This window comes from Balaenoptera acutorostrata, chromosome 9 (genome assembly GCF_949987535.1).
Source record: "Balaenoptera acutorostrata chromosome 9, mBalAcu1.1, whole genome shotgun sequence".
Classification (NCBI taxonomy): domain Eukaryota; kingdom Metazoa; phylum Chordata; class Mammalia; order Artiodactyla; family Balaenopteridae; genus Balaenoptera; species Balaenoptera acutorostrata.
This window is the reverse complement of record NC_080072.1, coordinates 43,366,922-43,394,419: the sequence shown is the minus strand read 5'-3', so window position 1 is coordinate 43,394,419 and position 27,498 is coordinate 43,366,922. Positions and strand designations below refer to the sequence as shown.

General features: G+C 39.4%; 1 protein-coding gene across 2 annotated transcripts in view; it reads left to right on the top strand.

Annotated features, from left to right (window-relative positions):
* SPON1 (spondin 1) overlaps nt 1-27,498 on the top strand; it is a 282,849-nt gene that overhangs the window by 59,392 nt on the left and 195,959 nt on the right. For both annotated transcript variants that reach the window (XR_450390.3, XM_007174892.3), the window contains exon 3: nt 20,699-20,832. Coding sequence is in view for 1 of the 2 variants with exons in the window: in XM_007174892.3 (XP_007174954.1) it covers nt 20,699-20,832 (134 nt within the window). In the remaining variant the exon portion in view is untranslated. The remainder of the gene's footprint in view (nt 1-20,698; nt 20,833-27,498) is intronic.

The window sequence follows — 27,498 nt, the reverse complement described above, 5'->3', positions numbered from 1 at the left end:
CTTAAGACCAGGTGGAATATTTATATCTCAAAGGCACAGGGAGAGAAATGCAGGCTCCTCCTGGAAGGACTTGTGTTCCTTAAGTTCAGAATTTTGAAAAAAAAAAAAAAAAATTTGTGTTTTTTTCAAAATGGCCATAATAATCATAGACATTTTCAACAGACCTTTAGAATTATTGTTGCCTTCTGCAGGTGATCAGCCTTGGTGTTATAAAAAAGAAGTTCATAGACAAATAGCAAGGAGAAGAGTATTGTGGTGGACATTCAGAGGAACTGGGGGGGGAGGGAGGGAGAGGCTGTCAGGAGCCTCAGAGGTTTTTCCAGTTCAGAATCCTTTGAGATAATTGTGAGTGAGTTTCTCTGAGGAAAGCAATGGTGGATTCTTTATTACATTTTTGAGGCCTCAAAATACCAATTGAAATATGCTTTCATTCTTGTCTTATAGTCTTCTTCTAAATGACTGTGCAGATAAACTAATCTAGGAATTTCAGAGGAGCCCCAGGTCAACCAGTTTAACTGTAAATCATCCTGGATAATCATAATACAGCAAGACAAATACTTGTGGGACTAGGGCCCATGGTTCTTATACATCAAACCAGCAGAAGTTCCAGCACGAGGCTGCTCTGTAGCCTTGTCCTTAGAGAGTGAACTTCCCATATTCCAAGAGTAATTACTCACCAGAAAAAAAGAAAAAAAAAATGGAAAATGAAATCCCAAGACCAGAAGCCGGCAACCCAAAGAAAATGGGAAGCAAAATCCTAATGCCACTCAAACAACATAAACAAAACAGGAAGCGAAATGCCAAAGGCCACATAAACAAAAATGGGAAGTGAAATTCCAAGGGTCACTTAAACAAAATACACAAAACAGGAAGTAAAATCCCAAAGGACAGTAGCCAGCAACAGAGGACACCCAAATAAACTAGAACCTCTACCAAGGCAGGAGGTTCCAGGACAGGAAGACTTCCTTCCATGTACCAAACCACTGAGCAGATGATAAAGCACAATAGACTCTTGTAGGTACCTTACTCAGATGCAAGTCGATGCCATCCTGGGGGGCAGGTCCTTCTGTATGCTTACTTCTGGCACCATGAAATGTCAACCAAAAAAAAAAAAAAAAATACAGGAGGCTGTAAATAAGACAAGAGTTTATTTGAGGTTTTAAGAATTGCAACTGGGGAGACAGATTTGGGTAACCCTTAAAGAGTGTTCCAAAAAAGAGAAAGAGTCAGGGACTTATAAAGACAAAAAGCCACAAGGTTGTTAAAAGTTGCCTGATGAGAATTGTGATCAACTCTGGCATGGGTCAGAAAATATTTGTCTTTAAGGAATCAAGAGTTGTTTTGGGATAGGGGTCTGATAAGTAGATAGACTGTCACAGTTATTTTAGGGTAAGGGTCTGATAAGTATCTTGAGCTTCTGGCAGGTGTTCTGGATGACTTCCTCAGGACATCCAGATGACCTGAAGGTCATATTCCATCCAGGCTGAGATGTGTATAAGTCATACTTGTTTCATGGTCTCCCAGCTCCATTTAAGGGGTTTCTCTTAGCATTACCGACTCCTTGTTGATTTTCCTTTTGTAGTACAGAGAGCAGCACATCTGGTTCAGGCTCTGAGGTTTCAGGAAGGTTTCCCAGAGGAAGTGACAAATAGAGAGAGACCAAAAGTAGAAGGTAGTCTAGCAACAAGAAGAGGAAACAGTGTCTGGGAAGGCTAGGAGCCCTCAGAGAATCACTGCGAGGGTTGAAGAGGTAACAGACACACGAACACTGTCTGTGGCCAGGACTCAGTTCAGGGTTCCTTTGCTTGTTTCTGTCTCTTCCTTTGTTCTTCCCAGCCCCGCTCCCTTCCCATTAATGCTCTTTATCCTGCAATACACCGTGTTGACAGGACAACAGCTGATTCTTCGGCTTCTAATAATTATCTGGAAGAGCACCTTCCTGTCATCCATCAGCTGGTGAACTGCTCACATTTCCTGCTTCTTAGCAAGGCACGAGCCAGCCTCTCTCTCCCTCCTTCCCGATGTTGCCTCATTACAGCAGAGGGGGATGCCTCATACGCTTTTCTTCATGATTTGATCAGTGTATTCCCCCCAACCCTCCACCTTCAAGAGCACAAAGACAAAATGCATTCTCCCCAGATATTTGGTTTGTTTTGCGAAAGCTCAGTACTCCCCTGGCTGGGAACCACATTGAATGTGTTTGATAAATAGCCACTGAGAGTTACCTTAAATCCACTTCTTTAAGACAGATTCTTAGTGTTAAAATAGAGTTAGATCAAAGTTTGGCATTTCCCCAGGGTATGGAGAAGGTCACAGACATGAACCATGTTTAATACGATTTAAGTCCATGTGCCATGTCCGCCATTTTCTTGCTAAAAGGAGAGGTAAATTTGACACGCTTCTATATCCTGGAGAATAAAGACATTCAAGAATCTCCTTAAGCCTATTCTGAAATAACCCTCAGCAGAAACTTACCTCCTGCTCAAGGTGAGGGGTAGGTGAGAGGGGAGCACAGTTTGGACCCTGTGCTAATGTCTGCTGACTTAAGCAGGGTACAACCAATCATCAGGGTAGGGAGGAGACTGGGACATGGGGGAGAAAACTCAGTCCTCTGCCAGAAATGTCATTGTCCTATGCTAGGGTGGGGGACAGTCAGAGAGTCCCCTTCTTCTATTTAAAACCTTCGAAATGCAGTGTAAGAAAAAAAAAAAAAAGGATTATATTCTTGTTTTCCTGCTTGTAAGATAGCCCCTTCCTTTTCTTCCTTCCTCCTTCCCCACTTTACCTCATTTGGGGCCACTTTGGCATATGGGTGAGACCAGAAACAAAGGTTGCCGTCTCATCCAGCCAGCCATCTGTCCACATTTCCAGTGAATAGTATCTGCCAAGAACTCCCACTCTGCGGGCTCTCTGGAAAGGCAGGCTGATAAGCTTGTGCCTCTGATAAAGCCCGCAGCTTCGGATGATCCGGGCAGGGTGGGGAGGCTGAATCCATGGGAAACTTCGTCCCTTGTGGAGACTGGCCTGGATCCCTCTCTGCCTGGAGGTGCTGACATTGTAAGAACGAAGGAATGAGGAGGGCGGGGTGAGGGTGGAGGATCAACTCAGATGTTTAAGGAGACAGAGCTGCAAATAAAATCTGGCTGGGATCAGTTTTTTTCTGCATATGATGTTTCTAGAATCGTCTTTCTAAAAATCTAAGCCTTCTCTGGGCACACAGGGTCTTCCTGGAGGCTGTGGTATAATGGAAAGGCCACTGTTTTGGAACCAGACTGCCTGGTATGAGCTCACTATGAATCCGGCGAATCTGATTAAGGGACACCATTTCTCTGAGCCTTGGTTTCTTCTGTGAGATGGAAAACATAGGCCCCTCTCAGGACTGTTTCGGGCTTGCAGTGAGTCAACACGGTTAATACATGTAAACCCCAGCACAGTGACCGGGACATGGAGGGGCCTCGGCAAACAGGTTTTACTCCTAACTTTGTCCTTTGCTAAATGAAGTCAAACCATTGAAAGCCCCATTAGTGTACAAGAGACATTCTGTCCATCCTGGAAGATCTCAGCATGATATAAACAGGCTTCCTCAACAACTTCAGGCCAAGCAGCCTAGAGAGCTGTACATTCTGCTGAGCTGATCATAAATCTGAACGAAATAATTATGTAAAGTATCCAAGAGCAATTCAGTGAGAAGATACCTCATCTGCCTTGATGGGCTTTTCAATTACTCATTTTTAGTACTGCATTATACCATTCTCTGGCAATAATTATTAAACATTTCAACTGTATTGCGATATAAAACTTCAAAGGCTGATTTATTTTCTAGGCATTAGACAACCTAGTATAATGTTCCCCAACTGTATGGTTCTATTGATTTAAACCTATTTATCAGAGTGATTTTCTAGCATCGAGTTGAAACTGACGCCATCTCCCCAGGTGGAAGATGAGGGAAATGAGTTAGGTCCAGCGGTTACAAGCACTAGCTTTGGGGTCATGGGGGACATGAGCCCAAGCTCCTGCTTCCTAGTCCCAGGTTCTGAATTTGTAAAATGGGATAATTCTTTACAAGATTATTGGGATGACTGTGTGATATAATGGATAAGAAGTGTTAGCAAAGAACATACAGTATGGACTCAGTAAAAAATAGATATAATTGCCATAACTGTGCATTCTGGGATGGGTTTTACATTCGGCAGATGACAATATTCTCAGTTATTCGCACGCATGCATCACTCACCTCCTAGGCTCTGGACAGTGAGGGTGCTGTCAGGGTTTGTTTTCTGATTGTCACTTTAAGAACTCAAAAGAAGTCACAGTTGTGGAGCACCTAACTGTTCCAGGCACCCTGCTAGGCAGAGCATCTTCCTTCCTCAGCATGATTCAGGCATTTCAGACAAGGACACTGAGGCACAGAAAGGTTAGTTACTTTCTTCAAGGTCATTCAGTGACTGAGACAGAAATCGGATCCCGGTCTGCCCAGCTCCAGAGCCCCCACATCATACTCCCCCACTACGCCATGCTTTCTCTCAGGATCCCAGGAGGCATATTTCACCTGGTTTGAAAGAAAATTCTTCCTTCTCTTCCTGGATTTTCTAAAGGAGACATATCTTTTCTTACTGAGGATTACCTACCCCCAGTAAATGACCAATTTCCTGCACGTCCATCTCTACCTGTCTCAGCATCTCCCAATTCTTACATGGAAGGTGAGGTTCTCTTTTTCAACCAAGGGCCACACTGTGTTGAGTGATTGGGCAATGACCCCTACACACACACACACGCATACATACATACTCGCACACCAGTTCCACTTGAGCCTGTCCATTGAACTCAAGGCTCCCAAGGCAAGCTGGATTTAGGTGCAGGCCCGCTGGGCTGGTACCAGGATACCACTTTATAGGGAGCACTAAAATGTCACTGGAAATGTAATGAGATGGACAAAATGTTCTTTACGAGAATTATTGAAAGCAAGCATGACATGAGAATGATGATAATAATGATTTTATTATCTTAAATAATACTCCATAATTATAATAAACACTGAGATAGCTTCGTGCCAGGAACTTCTCTAACTGTGTTGCATGGAATAACTCATGTAAACCCTTCCGGCCCATTGAGGAAGGTACTATTATTACTGCCCATTTTACAGATAGGAAGACTCCTTCCAGAAAGGTTAAGGAATTTGCCAGAGTCCTACCACTAGTAGATAGGCTGTCAGGCTCTCCCAGGCCCTTCACCATTGCCTCTTGGTAGGAGGCAAAACCCCCAGGAGCTCTAAAGTGGCAAGAGATGGTGTCTCGGCTGCCTTCCAGGCCTCTTAGCTGCTGGGTGTGCAAGTTCGGGGCTGGGAGCCGAGCTGTGAGTGGGCGGGTGCTGAGCCAGCAGTCTTCCCTGCCCCCTCCTTATACACAACACCCAGCCTCTCCTCTGGATGAATGTTGGGCAGATACTTAGAGAATATCATTTGAAAGGAGGCCAGGTTATTAGCCTGCTCAGGGCGCCCACGTGTCCTGGCCTAGCCCTGCTCCCAAGCTTGGCCTGCTGTGTTCACTCTCAATATGTGAAACAACCCAGATAGCATGCAGGATTAATCTGCTTTTCGGGGGGAACAAAATCCATTAGCTCTCGGGACTTGACCTCTGTGGATTAGAGGCTGTGTACCCAGGTCAACGTCAGAAGGGCCCCCTGCAATGCTCATGGCCACCTCCCCGCTGCTCCTCCCCCAGGTTCTCACAAGCTCCTCTGGTCTGGGAGGTGGAGGGCATGCCCCTGGGAAAGAAAAAATAAAGGAGAAAGGGTAAAAAAAGATGAATACAATGAAGATAATCTGTTACCTGTTATGATGAACACAATGAAGATAATCTGTTAAGATATCCTAGAGCAGAAAGGAATTCTAACAACTGACGAGGGGCTGGGAGGTGAAAGTCTTTGTCAGGAAGTAGGACAAGATTTGGGCCTAAATCTTTATAGCCTAGAAGGGGGACGACTGTCAAAAGCTACACTGGGGAATGCAGCCAATGCAGACGTTCAAATGATGTTTCTGATGCATTTAGAAAAACCTGGAAAAATGTGAAGGCTCTTAGGACAAACGGAGAAAACAAGACAACATTATACACACAATGTGAACACAACTGTCTACAAATTTCAAAGTATAAACAGAGAAAACTCTAAAAGGAAACAAACCAAAATTATTGACACAGTGGAGGATTTTTTTCCCCTTTTCTGTCCTTGTACACTTTTTTATAATGAACTCTTTAGAATAATAAAGGCAAAATCTTTATTTAATTTTTAAAAATCTGTATTGAAAGCACTTTCATAAAAGACAAAGCAACTGTCTTTCTTTCCATGACTTTCAGATGGAGAAAATACACATGGGAAACTAGAAAGAGATGATTTAATGACTGGGGTTATTTTCTTTGGATTCTCTCTCAGACCTTACTGAAGTGTTTCAAAATCCTTTCCTGGACAGATTCAGCAATAATAACCTGAATTAATTTCAGAAAAGTAAAGATGTGAAATTTAGCTGTAAGAGATAATGGTAATATCCCCGAATTGTGAACAACACAATGTTCAACACTCTGAAGTTTGTTAGGTAAACTGTGGGCTATCCATACCATGGGCTATTCTGCAGCCATAGAGGATTTTGTTGAGTTATGTATTGAGTAGAAAGGAAAGATATTCATGATGTATTGTTGAGTGAAAAAGACAGTATAGTGTAATTCTGTTTTTTAGAATTGCAATATGCACGTATGTATGTATAATCTGAAAAGATAAATGTCAAAATGTTAATAATAACTATCTTGGGGATAAGTTGAATTGTGAGTATTGTTTGTTTCATAATTTTTGCTTCTCTGTGTTTCCTGATTCTCCTACAATGAACAAGTACAGGCATACATCGTTTTATTGCACTTTGCTTTATTGTACTTAGCAGGCATTGTGTTTTTTACAAATTGAAGGTTTGTGGCAACCCTGCGTCGAGCAAGCCTATCGGCACCATTTTTCTAGCAGTATTTGCTCACTTTATGTCTCTGTGTCACATTTTGGTAATTCTCGCAATATTTCAAATTTTTTCATTATTATTATATTTGTTGTGGCAATCTGTTCAGTGATCTTTGATGTTACTGCTGCAAAAAGATTGACTTGCTGAAGGCTCAGAAAATGGTTAGCATTTTTTAGCAATAAAGTATTTTTAATTAATATGTGTAGATTGGGTTTTTTTAGATATGATGCTATTGCACACTTAATAGATTACAGTATACTGTAAACATAATTGTTTTCTTTTAATTTTAACCTTTTTAAAAATTATTTTTTTAATTTTATTTTTTTATTGAAGTATATTTGATTTACAATGTTGTGTTAGTTTCAGGTGTACAGCAAAGTGATTCAGTTATATATACATCTAGTCTTCATCAGCTTCTTTTCCTTTATAGGTTATTACATGATATTGAGTATAGTTCTCTGTGCTATACAGTAGGTCATTGTTGGCTATCTATTTTATATTTAGTAGTGTGTATATGTTAATCCCAAACTCCTAACTTATCCATCCCTCTCCTCCACTTTCCCCATTGGTAACCATAAGTTTGTTTTCTATGTCTGTGAGTCTATTTCTGTTTTGTAAATAAGTTCATTTGTATCCTTTTTTTTCCATTCCACATATAAGTGATATCATATGGTATTTGTCTTTCTCTGTCTGACTTACTTCACTTAGTATGATCATCTCTAGGTCCATCCATGTTGCTGCAAATGGCATTATTTCATTCTTTTTATTGGCTGAGTAATATTCCATTCCACAATGGAATATATATATATATAAATATATAAATATATATATATATAAAATTACATCTTCTTTATCCATTCATCTGTTGATGGACATTTAGCTTGCTTCCATGTCTTGGCTATTGTAAATAGTACTGCTATGAACACTGGGGTGCGTGTCTCTTTATGAATTAGAGTTTTCATCTTTTCTGGATATATGACCAGGAGCAGGATTTCTGCATTATATGGTTACTCTATTTTTAGTTTTTTAAGGAACCTCCGTACTGTTCTCCATAGTGGCTGCACCAATTTACATTCCCACCAACGGTTTAGGAGGATTTCCTTTTCTCTACACCCTCTCCAGCATTTATTATTTGTAGACTTTTTGATGGTGGCCATTCTGAACAGTGCGAGGTGATACCTCGTAGTTTTGATTCGCATTTCTCTAATAATTAGCGATGTTGAGCATTTTTTCATTGCAACATAATTTTTGTACATACTGGGAAACCAAAATATTCATGTGATTCACTTTACTGCAAAAATTAAAGAGGTCTGGGACTGAACCCACAGTATCTCCAAAGTATGCCTATATTCCTGCTTCTCCTCTTTAGGGTGTCTTTCTCCTGCATTAATACAATCAGGCTAAGATGCTGGGGGAACACTTCCCTTAGCTACAATATACTGAAAACCCACTGCTTCTCACAAACTTCTAGAGAAGAAATATGTACGAGATGATGCAGTAGGACATATATTCCCTCATTCTCTAACTTGATCCCTAACTATCAGTGTCCCCTACACTCTCTGACTCAACAATCCACATTTAGATGTACTGTTGCCCTTTCCTTCAGACTCAGACCACCCACTACCCAGACCAATAAGGACTTGAGGACAGCCTTCTTAAGCAACCACTGTCCCCATCACTATCCCTGATAGGCATCCATGGTCGTGGTGCCCTGCATTGACCACTGGGCTCCTGAGATATTTTCTTACTCACATCTCACATCCCCACCCCACCCCCAGCAGAAGTCCCTTCTAATCCCAAGGCCCAAATCTAACCCCTCCTGCCAACTCCATTCCAAGCCCATGCTCATGGGACCAGTTTTCTTCTGTGGATGTCATTCCAAGTTCCTGTTCCAATTATCTGACTTATCCATGGTTCTCATGTGGGAACTGGAGCCCTGACCCTGACCACCAGCTCTGTTCTCTATCTATGACTAGCTTTCTGCTTCCAGAAGACAAATGTCCAAGATGGCACCTATGGGGACTTCCAAATAGTATTCTCCTGGATGTCCCACTGCCATGGTCCACCCACTTGTTAGAAAGCTTGTGACTTTATCCAGGACCTTGATGTTATTTAGGTTCATCTCCTGAGGCTTATGTCTGTCGGACCCCAAAGGGTGAGACAACATAGCAGAAGAGAGAATCCATATCAGGGTTGAGGAGGGGAGCCAAAATTAGACTTAGGAAAGAAATATTGTGTATTCAAGTCTGAAAAGAAAGTGAGGCCATAAACAGGTTGAGCGTAAATGTAGGCCATGATGCAGATTTCAAAATGGATATGGTAGGTGATTCAGGATTGTGATCAATGGAAAGTTTTGGAAATTTTGTAAGTCATGCTGATGAGGTGGCTTAGAAAGTCCCTAATATTTGAAAAGGTCTGTTCATGACCAGATGCCCAACCAGTTGCCTTAATGATAGGTTGCCAAGCATTCTGGAAACCCAACCTTGTCCACCTGTCTTAACTTGGTCTACCTTACCTGGCTATCTCACCTGACTGGGTGGGGACCAGTCTCAGGTCCCTTAATTTCTCTCTCTTCTTACAGGGAGTCAAGCAGCCCCCTTGCCAGCAAATCTCCCCCAAGTGACTTTAAACTTAAACTTAACCTGAGAAGGTTTATTGTAGCCTACATTAAAAAAAAAAAAAAAAAAAGAAATGTTACCCATAGAATGTTGTAATGAAGTCCCTTAAAAAGAATTAGAAACCTCTTCATTTAAAGTAATACATCATCATTTTAGAAAATTTAGAAACCACAAAAAGCATAGACAGGAAGTAAAAATCACCCATAATACTACTACCAGACACCACCACCCATCATAATATGTTTTAATTTTTAGTCTCAGGTACTCAGAAAAGAAGCCAGAGACTGAAATGAGTGTTGAAGCCTTTTTAAGTGACTTTCATTTAGTTGGTGGCTAACATGGTGGGTCTACTGTAGACCAGGACAAGTGTGGAGATGTTTGGGGGGTGGGGAAAGGGACAAGAACAAGTTCTGATAGGCCCAAAGCTTGTTGGAGGAAGCTGACATTTTCTGGAAAACAAACAACTTTGGGAGCATTCTCTGAATCAGAGGAAATAACCCCTTCTGTTCAATGCTCAATTACCATCTGGCAACTGAGGTTGTGCATAAACAACCATATTTACCTAAGGTGGCCTCTGTGGCTTGGCAAACATTCTTCTTTGTTTCACTGCTGGGCCAAGGGTCTGAGTCTTATCCCTCACTGGGATCTTTTTCAGAGATACAAGCTTTCGTTTCAGACAGCCCTGAGTCAGAATCCAGACCAGATCATTTTGACTTTTATTTCCTCGTCTATGAGAATAATTATTCCCATCAAGGATTCAAAGATGTGACCATGTTAAGTACCTGGCACATAGTAGGTGCTAATTAAATATTAGTTCCCTTTGGCTTTCCTAATATAGTCACCCAGAACCCTCCCAAGGATTTTGAAGATTTAGGGTTAAAATTACCTGCAAAAGTTCTCTGTAACCACCAGTAAAGGGGTTCCTCATGGAGGCCAAGTGTGCCAGTCCAAGAAAATCACATGGTTTGGAAATCTACCCTCACACCAATAAAGCTGCAGAAGGGAATCTAAGTACCCTTTAAGAAAATACGAAGCAGAAGTACTATTTACATTTACCAAGTACTTGTGTGTGTGTTGGAGTGGTATGTTTAGTTGTGGGCTGGTCCAGTGGAGGTGGTTCCACAGGACTCAGCTTGGCTAGAGAGAAATTCTTACCTAACATAAGGGAATGACACTATCAGGAGGGAGTGTGGTATAGAGGAAAGAACACGGGCATTAGAGCAGATAGGGCTGAGGTCAAACCCCGGTTCCACCACTGCGGGATTTGAACAGGTTATTTAACCCATCTGCATCACAGTAGTTTCCTGAAGGACAGGCTTAATACTGCTTAATTATTTGAAGGAAATGGAAATCATATATGTAAAGTCCTTAGCCAATAGAAAGTGGTCAGAAATGCAAGCTATTATTATTATCAAGGCTATTAATAATCATCTAGAAGAACAAAATCCAAAGTCAGAAGGACTTTGTCTAACTCCAGGGAGTTGTCTAAATAGGGAGTAAAGGCAGATATTGCAGCCAGGAGGTAGAGCCAGCAATCTCACAACCAAAGGGAGGGGGCATGTACATCTGGTTCTTCAGTGCACACCTCTTAGCTATCAGGCACTGTGCTAAGTGCTGAGGAAACAAAGAGAAAAAAAGCGAGAGACATAGTGTCTGCCGTCGGGTAGCCTACAGATTATTAGAGAGGTAGACATTAATCAAGGACTCAAACAAATGCTTGTAAAATTAAAAGAGGGCTAAAGTGTCTGAAGGGAGAGGGATGGATATATGAGAACACATAACAGGGGAAATGGCCATAGTGAAAGAGGACAGGGAAGCCTTTTCAATGGGAAGGATGAGTGAGCTGGGATGCAGAAAAGGAAGAAAGGGAAGAAGGAAAGGAGGAAGGGAGAGGAGGAAGGAAGGAGGAAGAAGGAAGGGAGGGAAGAAGGAAAAGGGAATTGACTAGGCTTTTGCAGGAGAAAACAAGTGCAGAAAGCAAGGGCGGGGGGGAGATGGCACAGTATGAGGCTAGAGAGGTGGGAAGGCAGGGACTTGACTCAAGGATTTCAGTCTTGATTCTGGAAACAATGAAAAGCTGTTGAATTGTTCTAAGGAAGGAGATTATATTCGTGTTTTTAAAAGATCACTCTGGTTTGCAGTATAGAGAAAAAAATGAAGACAGGCAAGAGAAGATGTACAAAGACCAGTTAGGATAATTTTATATTAGTTCAGATTAAAAATGATGTAGCTTAGTCTACAGTAATAGTAGGGATATTAGTCTATGGTAGTAGTAGGGATGGTAGTAGGAATTCAAGAGACAATTTGGAAGGTAACATGGACAGCATTTGGATACGAAGGGTGAGAGAGGGAGAAGAGCCAAGGATGACACCTGGCGTTTCTGACTTGCACAATTAGAGCAGAACCAGGTTAGAGGGAAGATAAATTAGTTGTTGACAAGGTGTATTTGAGGTATGTTTCATCCAAGAGGAAGTGCAAGTAGAAGATAAAGTTGGGAGATGCATGCCTAGAGCTCTGAGAAGTGGCCGAGACTGGAAATGTAAACTTGTGAATCATCCACACATAGGTAGCAATTAATGTTGTGAGTTGAAGGAGATCACCTACATAGAGGGAATAAAGTCAGAACAGGAGAGGGCTTAGGACTGAGCTTTGAGCAATTTCAAATTTAAAAGCCAGTAGAGGAGGATCGATCAGCAGCCAAAGAAAGTAGGGAGAGAGGACAGGAAAGTGGAGGTGGGGAGAGGGCAGGAAGGAGCTACAGCACAGAAGCTATGGGAGGAGGGTGCTTCAAGAAGGACTGTAGATCTATTAGGTTAAGCACTGCAGAAGCCACTGATGGCCTTAGCTAGAGCTGTTTTAATAGTGTGATGTACGCCCCAAACACCTGGGATTGGGATGAAGATGAGTGGGATGTGAAGTGAAGACTGGATGTATAGCCAACTCATTCAAGTTATTTGATTGTGATGGAGAGAAGAGAGAGAACACCATATCTGGAGGGGAATGAAGGGTTAACTGAAGGTGTCTTTATTTTTCAATGGGAAAGACTCAACTGTGCTTACAAGATTAATGGGAATGATTCAATTGGGGCAAAAGTTGAACCTGGAGGAGAGAAAAGGGGTAATTGTTAGAGTCAGGAAGAGGGATGGGAACAGAGCAGAGATGAAAGAGAAGTAAGGTTCCTCTGTTATAATAAGAATGAAGGAGGACAGGGTGAATGCAGGTGGGAAAGTGAAGGACTTTAAATCTGCTGACTTCTGTTTATTCTGTGAAGTAAGTGGCAAGGTAATACAATAAGAGTGAAAGAAGAGATTAATGTTGGAAGTTTGGAGAGATTGGAGATTTGAAATCATCATTGTTGACAGTGGAAGGGTAATGGTTTGCCAGATACATACAGCAATGTAGCCGGGCCAACCTGAGGCTAGCAGTCAATTAATATAGGAGACAATTGGCCTCATCACATGACTTTGTCCAGTAGCATCGAGCTCCACAGGTGTGAGTGGCTGGGATTTTATCACATCAAGAAGATAAAATGAATTGGGAGATTGGGATTGACATATATACACTAATATGTATAAAATGGATAACTAATAAGAACGTGCTGTATAAAAAAAATAAATAAAATTAAATTTAAAAAAAAAGAAGATAAAATGACAGAGAAGCAAGGGAGTTTTTAGAGTATTTATACCATATATGAAAAAATAAAGATCCACAGAGATAACGCAATGTTGATAAAGAAGAGCAAGGAATGAGGACTTGCCCTTCCAGATATTAAAATATATTACAGTGCTATGGTGGGGGTGGGTGGGGACCTGAGTAGAAAGCTCAATAACAATGTGTTTGGGAACCTGGTATACATATGCCCCATTTGCCTGGAAAAGTCTGTTTTGCCAGTTGTCTCAGAATATTGTAATTATTAATAACAAACTTTTTCATCCTTGTTTGGACAATAAATTTTATGGTCACTCTTTATATGAGAAAGGTGGCATCACAAAGTGGAGGAAAGATGGATTGAGTGGTGTTAAAAGTAGCTCACAGTATGGACTTCTAGCTTCTAGGCCCACAGGTAAGGAGCTTAGAGGTCACCACTCCATCCTAACAAGTGAAATGCTGAGCAAACCAAAAAAGCAACAATTCTTTTTAGAGCCATCAGAGAAATGAGATCACAGGGCAAATTGCTGCCCCCAAATTGGAGAGGCAGACAGGAGGATACAGAGAATCACAACTTAACAGAGCAGAAATTTCCATGTGCCAGAGTAGGAAAACCTGAACTACAATCAGGTAGTCCAAACTACAAAGTTCAACTACAGTTTTGAACTACAGAAAACACCTTACCTAATCGATGGATTGCTTGAGGCTCAGTGTGGACAAGTCTGAGAGTTAGAAACTCCAGAGGTGCCCAGTCATTGGCGGGGAGGGGGAATAACTTGTGGGCTTCACCTCCAGGAGATCTACCACGTCCTCACAGTGAATATCAGAGAAAAAAATCTCATCGGGCTTCTGGCAAGGGGAGGAGAAAAAGAACTAGTTTTAAATACACCAGACATTCTGTTCTTCTCAACAAGGTCTGCTCTCAGGAGGAGCTATCTTATTAGAGCCTAACCTCCTAGAGTTTTATCAGAACCTAACCTATCTGGGGGAAGGGAAATACCCAACTCCAGCCCCCTCCAGCCATCCAGTCCCACCTAAGTGGTGGGGGGAAACTGAGACGCACACGTGAAATTCACAGTCCAGGGGTACACGTCACCAAAAGACGGAGACCTAATCATAAGGCTTTAGAACACTTCCTCTCCCTGACCCCTTACCACAGGCATACTTCAAAGATATTGTTGGTTCAGTTTCAGACCACTGCAATAAAGCAAAAATTGCAATAAATCTAGTCACATGAAATTTTTGGTTTCTCAGCACATATAAAAGTTATGTTCACATTGTACTATACTCTATTAAGTGCACAGTAGCATTATGTCTAAAAAAAGGACATACCTTAATTAAAAAATACTTTACTGTTAAAAAATGCAGTGTCTCTGAAATGCAATAAAGTGAAGCCACAATAAATTGAGGTAGGTCTACATGTTACTAAAGGCCTATTTACCTCAGTTCCTTTTACAGCACATCATGTCCACCTTGCAACAAAAAATTAAAAGGCAAACCAAAAGGCAAAAAACACATTTGAAGAGATAGAGAAAGCGTCAGAACCAGACATGGCAGTGATGTTGGAATTATCAGACAGGGAATTTGAAACAACAATGATTAATATGCTAAGGGCTCTAATGGATAAAGTGGACAGCATGTAAGAACAGGTGGGCAATGTAAGCAGAGATGGAATCCTAAGGAAAAACCAAAGAGAAATGCTAGAGATCAAAAACCTTGTAACAGAAATGAAGAATGCCTTTGATGGGCTTATCAGTAGACTGGACACAGCTGAGGAATCTCTGAGCTTGAGGATATATCAACAAAAACTACTAAAACTGAAAAGCAAAAGAACAAAGACTGAAAAAAACAGAACAGAATATACAAGGACTATGAGACAACTACAAAAGGCATAACATATGCATAATAGGAATACCAGGAGAAGAAAGGGAGAAAGGAACAGAAGAAATATTTGAGACAATAATGACTGAGAATTTCCTCAAATTAATATCTGACACTAAACCAAAGATCCAGGAAGCTCAGAGAACACCAAGAAAGATAAATGCCAAAAAAACTATATCCAAGCATATCATTTTTAAACTACAGAAATTAAAGATAAACAAAAAATCCTGAAAGAAGCCAGAGGAAAAAAACACCTTACCTACAGAAGAACAAAGATAAGAATTATATACAACTTCTCAGAAACCATGCAAACAAGAAGAGAGTGGGGTGCAATATATAATGTGTTGAGAGAAAAAAGCCACCAACTTAGAACTCAATACGCTGTGAAATTATTCTTCAAAAGTGAAAAAGATATAGACTTCTTCAGACAAACAAAAATTGAGGGAGTTTGTCACCAGTAGACCCGTCTTGCAAAAAATGTTTAAAAAGTTCTTTAGAGACAAGAAAAATAATATTGGTCAGAAAGTCAGATCTCCATTTAAAAAAGGAAGAGTATTAAAGAAGGAATAAAGGAAGGTAAAATAAATTTTTTAATTTTTCTTATTCTTAATTGATCTAACAGATAATACTTTGTTCAAAATAATAATAGTAACAGTGTATTCAATTGTATATGCTTATGTCTATATATGCTTATATATGTTTATGTGTAAGTGAAATGAATGACAGCAATGATATAAGGGAAAGGAGGAAGGAATTAGGAATATTTTGTTATTATAAGGTACTTGCACTATCTTTGAAGCAGTATAGTGTTATTTGATAGCAGACTTGGATTAGTTGTAAATGTATACTGAAAACTCCAGGACAACCGTTTTAAAAAGCCAAAAAAAAAAAAAAAGTATAATCGATACACTAAGGAAGGAAAACAAATAAATAGAATCATATAAAATTCTCAATTAGAACCAAAAAAGACAGAAAAAGTGTGAAAGACAGAAATAGGAACAAAGAACAAGGCAACAAATATGGTAATATTAATCTGCCTATATCAATAATCACTTTAAACATCAGTGGTCTAAACAGATCAATTAAAAGATTGTCAGTGAATCAAAAACAAGACCCTTATATGTTGTCTATAAGAAACCCACTTTAAATATAAAGACATATATCAATAGATTAAAAGCAGGATGACAAGAAAGATATACAGTGTTAACATTAATCAAAAGAAAGCAGGAATAGCTATATTAATTTCAGGCAGAGTGGACTTCAGAGAAAGGAAAGTTATCAGGAATAAAGAGAGGCATTACATAATGATAAAGGGATCAATACTCCAAGAAGATGTAATAATCCTTAATATGTTTGCACCTAATGACAGAGCATCAAAATGTGTGAGCTGAAAACTTACAGAACTGCAAGGAGAAATAGATGAATCCATTGTCATAGTTGTAGACTTCAATTCCCCTCTATCAGAAATGGACAGATGTAGCAGGCAGAAAATCGGTAAGGACATAGTTCAACTCAAGAGTGCCATCAATCAGCTGGATCTAACTGACATCTATAGACTACTTCATTCAACAACAGCAGATTACACGTTCTTCTCAAGCTCACGTGGAACATTCAACAAGATGGATTGCATTCTGGGTCATAAAATACACCTTAACAAATTTAAAAAGATAGAAATCATACAATATCTGCTCTCACACCACAATAGAATTAAACTAGAAATCAAAAACAGAAAGATAGCTGGAAAATCCCCAGATAGTTGGAGGTTAAACAACACATTTCTAACCAACACATGGGTCAAAGAAGGAATTTCAAAAGAAATTTTAAAATATTGTGAACTAAATGAAAATGAAAATACAACTTATCAAACTTTGTGTGATGCAATGAAAGCAGCACTTAAGGGAAATTTATAGCATTGAATGTACATATTAGAAAAGAAGAAAAACTTTAAATCAATAATCTAATCTTCTACTTAAGGAAACTAGAAAAAGAAAAGCAAATAATATCTAAAATAAACAAGAAAAATAATAAAAATTAGAGCAGAAATCAATGAAATTGAAAAAAGAAAGAAATCAATAGAGAAAATCAATGAAACCAAAAGCTGGTTCTTTGAAAAGATCAGTAAGATTGATAAGCCCTTAGCCAGGCTAACTGAAAAAAAAAAAAGAGGAGACACAAGTTACTAATATCAGAAATGAAAGAAAGGACATCACTACAGATCCCATGGACACTAAAGGAATAATAAGGAGTATTACAAACAACTCTATGCTCACAGATTTGATAACCTAGATGAAATGGACCAATTCCTTGAAAGACACGATCTACCAAAACTCACACAATAAGGAATAGAAAATATGAATAGGCCTATATCTTTTAAAGAAATTGAATCAATAATTAATATCCTTCCAAAACAGAAAGAACCAGACCAAGATGGGTTCACTGGTGAATTCTGCCAAACATTTAAGGAAGAAATTATACCGATTCTCTACTTCCTAACTCATTCTATGAGGCCAGCACCACCCTATTACCAAAAGTAGACAAAGACATTGCAAAGAAAGGAAAACTGCAAACCCATATCTCTCATGAACATAGATGTAAAATTCCTCAATAAAATATTAGCAAATCAAATGCAACAGTGTATAAAAAGAATAGACACCATAACCAAGTGGGATTTATCCCAGTCATGCAAGGCTGGTTCAGCATTTGAAAATCAGTTAATGTAATCTATCACATCAACAGGTGAAATAAGAAAAATCACATGATCATATAAATAGATGCAGAAAAAGCATTTGACAGAATCCAACACCCATTCATGATAAAAACTCTCAGCAAACTATGAATAGAGATAAAGGTCCTTAACTTGGTAAAGAGCGTACAAAAAACCTACACTTAACATCATACTTACTGGTAGGAAACTTGAGACTTTGCTGCAAAGATCAAGAACAAGGCAAGGATGTCCCCTCTCACCACTACTTTTCAACATCATACTGGATGTCCTAGCTAATACAACAAGACAAGATAAGGAAATCAAAGATACACAGATTGGGAAGGAAGAAATAAAGCCGTCTTTGTTTACAGATGACATGGTTGTCTACATAGAAAAATCTGAATCGACAAAAAACCTCAGGGAACTAATAAGCAATTACAACAAAAGCTTGATGATTGCCAGGAGTTGTGGGGAGGGAGGGATGAATCAGCAGAGCAGAGGATTTTTTAAGGCAGTGAAACTACTCAATACAATACTACAATGGTGGATGCATATTATTATACCTTTGTCAAAACCCCATAGAATATGCAACACCAAGAGTGAACTCTAATGTAAACTGTGGACTTCGGGTGATGATGTGTCAGTGTAGGTTTCTGTAGGTTTATCAGTTGTAACAAATGTACCACTCTGATGCCTGATGTTGATAATGGGGAATGTTGTGCATGTGTGGGAACAGGGGGTATATGGGAACTCTGTGTACTTTCTGCTCAATTTTGCTGTGAGTGTAAAACTGTTCTAAAAAAATCTGTTTACTAATTTGTTTTGAAGTAGCTCACAGTATGGAGAAAATAGAGTTGGATCCCTACTCCATTACATTAAAAAGTAAATTCTAAATGGATTGAAGGCCTAAGTGTGAAAATAAAATTATAAAGCTAATGGAAGAAAATACTAGAGAATATCTTTGTGATCTCAGTGTTTTTAGCAAGACCAAAAAAGTGCAAGCCATAGGAGAGAAATTGATCAATTTGATTAGATGGAAATTATTGAAGAATTCCAAAGATAAGATGAATGTCTGGGTGACAAAGACATTTGTAAATGATGAGCATTTCATATCTGGAAAGTCCTACAAATCGACAAGAAAAAGAAAAATCCACGGGTAAATATTCTGAGTAGGCAATTCACAGGAGAAACATGATAAATCTATGAAGAGGTGCTCAAATTTGCTAGTATTAAATGAAAACAAGATACTACTTTACATCCATCAGATTGGAAACAATTAGAAAGTCCAATAATCACAAGTACTAGTGAGGATATGGGGAAATGGGAACAGTTATGCATAGCTTATAGAATAAAAGTAGGTAAAGCCAATTTGCAGAACAATCTGGAACTACTTAGTGAAATTAATATGATTATACCCACAACCTCACAACCAAGCAGTCCCACTACATGGTTTATATTGCTGAGAAACTCTCATGTAGGTTCATAAGCAGAGCAGCATGAGGATTTGTATTACAGCAATGTTTGTGGAGGCAAAGAGCTGGAAGTCAGTTAAGTGCTCCTCACTGGGAGAATAAGTAAAATGTGGTCTGTGCATGCAGTGGAGTACTAAGCAGCAGTCAGTAGCAGTGTACATTCACAGGTAGTAACATTGACATATCTCAAAATTATAAGATTAAGTGAAAGAAATATTAAAATACAAAACAACTCTATGTAACTTCAAGTAAATTATACACACACATATATATGTATATATACATATATGTGTATATATAGATATTCAGAAGGACATATATTACTTAGGAGTGAGTGGTAAACAAAGGAAGGAAATGAGAGACGTATAAAGAATATAGAGATAAACAAAACATTGCCTTTGCTTTGCACAGTGATGAAAGTATATGATGTGACTTAATTTTTTACCTGTTTTCCTAAAAAAAAGAGGAATTAAAAAACTTTTTAAATAAAATAAATACAATATGGATATAATGATCTCATTAAATTGTATTTGAAAATTAAATGAGTAATTCATATAAAGCACTTAGCTTAGTACCTAGCCTACACTAAACACCCAATAAATGTTCTCTGTTAATGTTAGTAGCACCACTCATGACACAGCTACTACCAATCAGTTGGAGTTGGCACTTAAGACCCATTGGATTTAGATGATTTCCCCCAAAAGATCTGTTCAGGTCTAACAGTTTGTGGTTCTACGAGAGGGATAGGCAAGTCCTGGCTGCAAACCCAGAAGCAAGCAGGAGAAATGGTGAAAACAGCCTTGGGGAATGGGAATCGCTACCAGCTTTTTTGCAGTGTCATAGGAAATCTTGATGGTTAACTTGGGAGAACACCAGTATGAGGCACAAATTAAGAAAGGAGAGGCTGCAGGAGTAAACAGTGCTATAGTGCTGGGCGACTTTATGTACTTTGGTATACTTACTCCAAAGGGGGGTTTTCTTTTAGCATTTTAATTTCAAGCTATAAAATTGAATCACAACATCTAGGTATATAGTGTTTGCTTTGGATAATCTCTCCCCCACCCTCCTCCTTCCCTGAAGTGGGACACAGGTTGTTGTAGTGAAATGAGCAAGATCATCACCTAGTGGCCTGTCCCTCAAAGTGCTGACAAAAGATCCTGGTCCCAGAGAGCGGAGAACAGGTGCTACATCCTTGCCCTTACGTTAATTCAACAAGCATTAAGTGGGACTCAACGCCAGGCACTATTCTGGTGTCTTGGGGATGTAGAACTACTAACAGAAAATGACAGATTTAAAAATAAAATTAAGGAAGTGTCAACACGGAAACTTCCCAAAGTGACATTGCATTTTAATGTGTTTATTTTCCACTGGTTTTCCACAGATCATAGATGAAGAAGAAACACAATTTATGAGTAATTGCCCCGTTGCGGTCACCGAAAGCACCCCACGGAGGAGGACGCGGATCCAGGTGTTCTGGATAGCGCCACCTGCAGGAACCGGCTGTGTGATTCTAAAGTAAGTGAACAAAGGAATCCTTGGAACACTTCACTCCCCTTCCCTGCGCTCTCTCGAAGTCTCCATGGTGCGGTTGCAGAAGGAAAAGTGCCTTTATTGGGGCATCAGACAAGTTGTATCATCTCTCTGCCCTCCCTTATCTCGACTCTTAAACAGGACTATGGGCGGTCTTTTTGTAAAGTGTTATGGAAAGAATCAATCACCTGAATCTCTGTTTTCTTCCCATACAATGATCTGCTGGTTACTCTCTATCTTCCTAGAGATAATGATCCTATGGCTGGTCAAGAAAATTATGACCCGGGCAAGGATAATTTTTGGCTTCCTCCATCTTGAATACACCCCCTATCCTTAAGCTGTGCTAGGCTGACCTGAGACCTGACTATAACCTCCGTTGGCCCCAGGCTCTGCTTTATGATCCTGTCTTCTTCCTTCTCCTATCAAAATTGCCCTCTTGCACCACTTCCTATGGGGCATCTTGATCCTCATCTTGGTGAGTTACAATAGATGATGAGAGGTATGAGCCAGCCAATGGTTTTCCCCTGAAAGGTAGCATTATCTCAAACCTGTGCTTCCAAAATTGTATGTTATAGAATGATGTTCAGGGAGATGTAAATAGGTGGGCAGGAAATCAATTTCTATGGTTAAATAACTTTGGAAAATGCTGTATGCTATATATCTCCTTCTTGCAGATTCACAACATATATTAGCATATTGAAGGTTTTGCAAAGTCCTGCCAAAAAGAAGTCTGTTTAACTTGGTTTCACCCAGCATTTCCCAAACTTGACTGCAAAGCTCCTTTTTTGCTGAGACATCTATTAACATTAAGTAGTTTGAGAAATGTGGCTATAACCTGTTATAAATACATTTTAAGGCTCTATAGAGTGATGCTGGGAATTTTAGGATTTCAGACAGGCAAATAGTCATGGGTAGATAGGCAAGGCTCCAATGCCAGCATCCAAGAAACCCTTTTTCCTGGAGTTAGGGGCTGGGAACTTCCCAACCATCTTCTACTTCTTTCAATCCCCTAAGGCCTTATGTATATATTTGGTTCATTTGTCTGAACCTGTGGCAGGTGGACATTTCTAAAGACTTACAACTACAGCCCAGCCCTGAGGAGAGACTGATAAGCAGGCATTCCTCCTAGGCTCTCCAGCCCCTGCAGTTTCTGGACCCAGCTGTGCCTGGCTTATAGGAGGAAAAAAAAAGCTCACAGAGATTTCTGGAAGCCTCTGTCCATTGTCCAGACTCAGTCTTGTCTTTAGCCTCTTTTTGCTGCCATCTGTATGGACATCATTTATTTTTTTCTTAGTTTAATGCAAGCTGAGCATCCTTCCTCAGATTCCTTGAGAAGTTTGGCTTTTGGCACTAATCTACATTGGTGATTTTTTTTTAATTTAGAAGTAGAATTTATGTATAAGTATAAATCCCAATATATAACATGTATCTAGTATCTAGTTGCAACGTGGGAGAAGGCCTTGTAGGAATAAACGAAGACCACTGAACTGAGAAAAGAGGCTATTTATTCAGAGCTTGCTATGTAGCAAGGAAGTCAGCTGCCATCACTAGCATTTGACAGAGACTCAAAGGCAGGCAGAGGAGTGGGAAAGCTTTACAGTGAAAAATAAGAAAGTGGGTACTTTCTGACTGGAGATTGTTGGCATGGGGAAGCTGAGAGCGAGCTAACTAGAAATGGAGCATCTGATGTGATTGGTTTGGAGAGCATATTAGGCTTTCTCTGACTGGTCCTGAGATGGAAATAGAGGAGGCAGTCAGGCAAGAATTAGAGAGTTGATATCATTAGATGAGTCATCATTAGAGAGTTGCCCAAGTCCTAACCGTTCTGGACTAATGGCTGCAGACGTTGTGGTTTGGCTTCCCAGGCCATTTACTGCAGAGGTTGGGGGTCAGAGTTCTATCGTCACTGTCATATACAGCCTGGCCTTTGTCCATTAGTATATTCAGTCTCTCAGCCTGGAGACCGGGTTCTCAGCTTGGCTTTCCAGTACCCACACCCCTACCCATGGCAGCCCTATCACTCCACAGAGACTGGGGCTCTCCAATATCAGATCTGTGTGATGAGTCTTCCTGCTCTAAAACCCTTATCCCTTTGGTGTAGATCTCTGATTTTCTTTGACTTATTGTTCTCACAAACCAGAAGCCTTTGATCTTCCTGGTGGAAGCCAAAAAGGCATCTCTTGTTTACTGTTAACAATGAACATATGTGAACATATGTTTATCCATTAACAATAAACAAATGTGGCTTGTTCAGTCACTCATTCTTTCAATAAATGTAACTGAGCTTCTATTTGCACAGACGTCCACAGCGTACAGGCAACTGAAGTTAAGATCTTGGCCCTCAAGATTCTCACAGGCCAAATGGAGGAGACAGAAAGGGACAACCAGTACTGTCTACCATGAAGTCAGCTGCACATCTAGCAGGCTTTGTCTAATTTAATCTTCACAACAAACTTCCCCCTTGTATGCAGGAGGAGACAAGTCCCAGTGAATTAGGCAAGTTTCTTGAAGTCACACTTCCATTTAATGCTAAAGCCCCATGTTCTTCCTTTTATCTTTTTCTGAAGGAATTAAATGTAATCTACAATTATTCACTAAAGAAATCATTTTATAGGTAAGATGTAAATACATTCACATTGTAAAATTTCAAACAATACAGAAAATAGTGAAATACAGAAAAATACAGAATACAAAAAGAGTGAAAAATCCCTGACATTTCTCCCAATAAATCCCACAGTCTTCTACCCCAAAGTAGCAATAGATATCAATTTGGCTTGTATTTGTTAGACTTTTATCTGTGAGTTTATACGCATATAAAAAAACATACAAGTACCCTTTACACAAATGGTATCATGGTCTACGTGATGTCCTGAAATTAAATGGGTTTTCACTAAATAAAAGGTATTAGAGATATTTCCAGGTCAGAACATATGGATCTATCTCTTTTTTTAAACTGTTGCATATAATCTGCTGTGCAAATGTGTTAGTTATTCCACAGTTGATGGACATTTAGATTGTTTCCAGTTTTTTGCTATTACCAATAATGCTATAATAAACATCCTTATACATACCTCTTTGAGCAAATATGCAAGTTTTTATCCATGGTAGCTGCCAAGAAGTAGGATCTTAAGGGATGGACATTTGTAATTTTAATAGACACTGCCAGATTTTCCTCCAAAAAGCTTGCCAACTTAAACACTCTCCCTGACTGTGAACAAGAGAGCCTGTTTCCTTACTTGCTCAACAACTCTTTTTTTTTTTTTTAATTTGGCTGCACCAGGTCTTAGTTGTGGCATGTGGGATCTTTAGTTGTGGCATGCGGGATCTTTAGTTGGGGCATGTGAACTCTTAGTTGTGGCATGTGGGATCTAGTTCCCTGACCAGGGATTGAACCTGGGCCCCCTGCATTGGGAGTGTGGAGTCTTAGCCACTGGACTACCAGGGAAGTTCCTCAGCAACTCTTGATGTTTATCATTCTTTAAAGTTCTGCCCATCTGATAGTTAAAAATGGTGTCTTGTGGTAATTTATATTTTCCTGATTACTAGTAATATTATGAATCTTTTCAAATATTTATTCCATTTTTATTTCCTCTTTGTGAATGGCCCATTCATGTTCTTGTCCATTATTCTAATAATGTTTCCTTTAAAAATTGATGTTTATATATTTCCATATATTTATATATAAAATACATGTGTATATTATATGTATAAAATACATTTTATATTATGTATTTTATATATAAACATATGTAAATATATAATTTAATATATTTAAAATATATTTGTTTAGAATTGATCCTTATATGATACAGATAATAACACTTTGTTATAAATTTCAAATATTCCTCTCCATCTTTCTCTTAACTTTGCTTATGAGTATCTAATCATCCAAAAATTTGAAATTTTGTTTTAGTCAAATGTATCCATCCTTCCTCTTATGAATTTTGATTTGTATCTTGTCTAAAAATAATCTTCCTACACCCAAGGTTATAAATATATTCCCATATTGTTAATATTTTTATGGGTTTAAAAATAAATTTAGGTCTTTAATCTTCCTGGAATTTAATTTTGTGAATAATATGGTATCAATAAGCCTCAAGAGAAAACAGATGGCATGCTCCACATGAGTTGCCAAAGGGTCGTTGAATCAGGGGTCTGATTATGATGGTGTGGCCAAAATAAAAGTGAGAGGAGCCTTTAGCACCCATGTCTGAAGGGGCGAAAGGAGCGTGCAGAGGACGGGGCAGAGAAGACAACTGAAGTCACTGGGACTTGTCTCCTCCTGCGTAAAAGGTGGAAGTTTGTTGTGAAGATTAAATTAGACAAAGCCTGCTAGATGTGCAGCTGACTTCATGGTAGACAGTACTGGTTGTCCCTTTCTTTCTCCTCCATTTGGCCTGTGAGAACCTTGAGGGCCAAGATCTTAACTTCAGTTGCCTGTACCACCTCCCAGGGGCTGAGAACTTCAGTTAAGGGAAGCTACTAGCCTGAGGTGACCCACAGGGATCCCAGTCTTGATTCCCTGTCGATTCTCCCTTTTGACCTTGACTCCAACCACGAGGACAACGAAGCCTCATTGATAGAGCCCACACAGATTCTCCTCTCCCGCAAAGAACAGGGTACAGAAGGTTGAAGAAAGTAGCTGGAGGGACAGACCAGAGCTGTCCAGCACAGCTGGGAAATGAAAATCTACCTATTTTTTCTCAAAATGGCTAGGTAGTTGTTTCACATCCATTTATCAAATAGTCTGTCCTTTCCCTTATTGTTTGAAATGCTACTTTAACAAATATAAAATTTTTATACATGTCTGTTCTGTTCTGTTGATCTTTTTATCCCTGCACGAAACCCACACCATTTTATAGCATAATTTTATTTTATGTTTTGATAGCAAGTCATTGCTCATTAATCTTCTGGTTCAAAATGTTCATGGCCATTCAAGCAGATTCATAATTCCAGATGAATCATAGAATGAGTTTGCTGTGTTTAATAAAAACTTATATTGGGATTTTGAATGGTGTTGCAAACCCTACGATATGTTTTTATATCGTAGCATCCTAAAATGTGTTTTCCCAGTTAGAAATATGGAATATCCCCCTCTTCAGGTCTTTTATGTCCTTCAGGAAAGTCATGTAATTTTTCCTCATTTGAATTAAACATTCTTGTGAGGCTTTTTTTCCCCCACAGGTATTTTATACTTTTATTGCTTTTGTGAATGGGCTCTTTTTTCCTGTTAAAGTTTCTAATCATTGATTGCTTGTGTTTAGGAAAGCTATTGATTCTTGTACCTTGAGTTTGAGTTTAGACAGTGCTGAACTCTCTTGATAGTTCTAATGCTTATTTTTCATTTTGGGGGGAAATAATGAATAAATATACCTTTGTATCTTTTTCATGTTTTAGTTTATTATCTATCACCTCTAGTACAATATTAAATAGTGGTATTCATGCTTATTCCTGATTTTAGTGGAAATACTCTTATAATTCACTTTTAAGTATAACAGGAAGTACAGGTATCAAACTGATGCCTTGAATCAAGTTGAGAAATACCTTTGTCTAGATGGGAAAGTTTCCTTCTTTTTCTTGTGGAAGGTGGTGTTGGAGAAACCAATCAACCAACCAGTATTCCATGTGTCCAGAGTTGACCATCACTGAGAAAAACTCAGAGTATAAACAAGGATCCTGACTTTCAAGACACTTTCCTGAAGTCTAGTTGTGGTGTAAATAAAAATATGTATGCAAAACTTAGCTAACCCAAGACAGACATGAACTGGGGACAAATTAAACATGGTTAGTCAGAAAGTAGATGAACGAAGAATGTAATAATGGGAGCACCAGAGCTCCTTAGAAAGGTTAGTTTATATCTTGAAGGCAGTAGTAGGGTGTGGATAAATGGACAGAAGGGAAAAGGTCATTCCAGGTGAAGGGAGTGAACAGAGTGAAACTAATGTGAGAACTGAGAGGTGAGAGTAAATACGGAGGCACTGGGAGACAGTAAACAGACAGACTTGGTGAGATTAGAAGGTCATTGGGGGCCGAAATCCATTGCTAAATCATGCAGGTTCTCCAATGTCAAGATGAAGAGGTTGAACTTGATTCAAGAGGAACAAGGGAGTCATTAGTGGATTAAACAGTGGACTGACATGCTAGAAGGAAGATTCACTAAAAAATTAGTCTGGATGCTTACATCTTTGCTTTCCTGGCAGCAAATTCCAGGAAAGATGAAAGGGGAGACACTAACTTTGTTGCAGAGCCCTCACTTTCAAAAATGGGCATTTGTGTTGCTGTGTTTGGGTAATATTCCTGGGAGAAGGCAGACTGGTAGTGTAAGCTGCAGAGTCTGCTAAATATCTGTAGATGACAGCTCTGAAGCCCACATAGCTGGTTATGTTCCTTTGCCCAGGAGGGCTGGGAAGGGAAGCACATAGCAATTACAACTTTCCTTTTGGCACAAACCTGACACCATTTCCATTTTCCATTTGGATGCAAAGATTTGAACATTTCTAAATTACAGGCTTTTAAGACATCCCTCCTTATAGCTTTCTCCCTACAAATGAATGACCCAGCACTTAAAGTTTCCGTGGCATGCTTCAACGCTGCAAACTGTTACAGCAAAGTGGTGACTGATTGAAAGAAAAAGCCTCTGTGAATAGAATA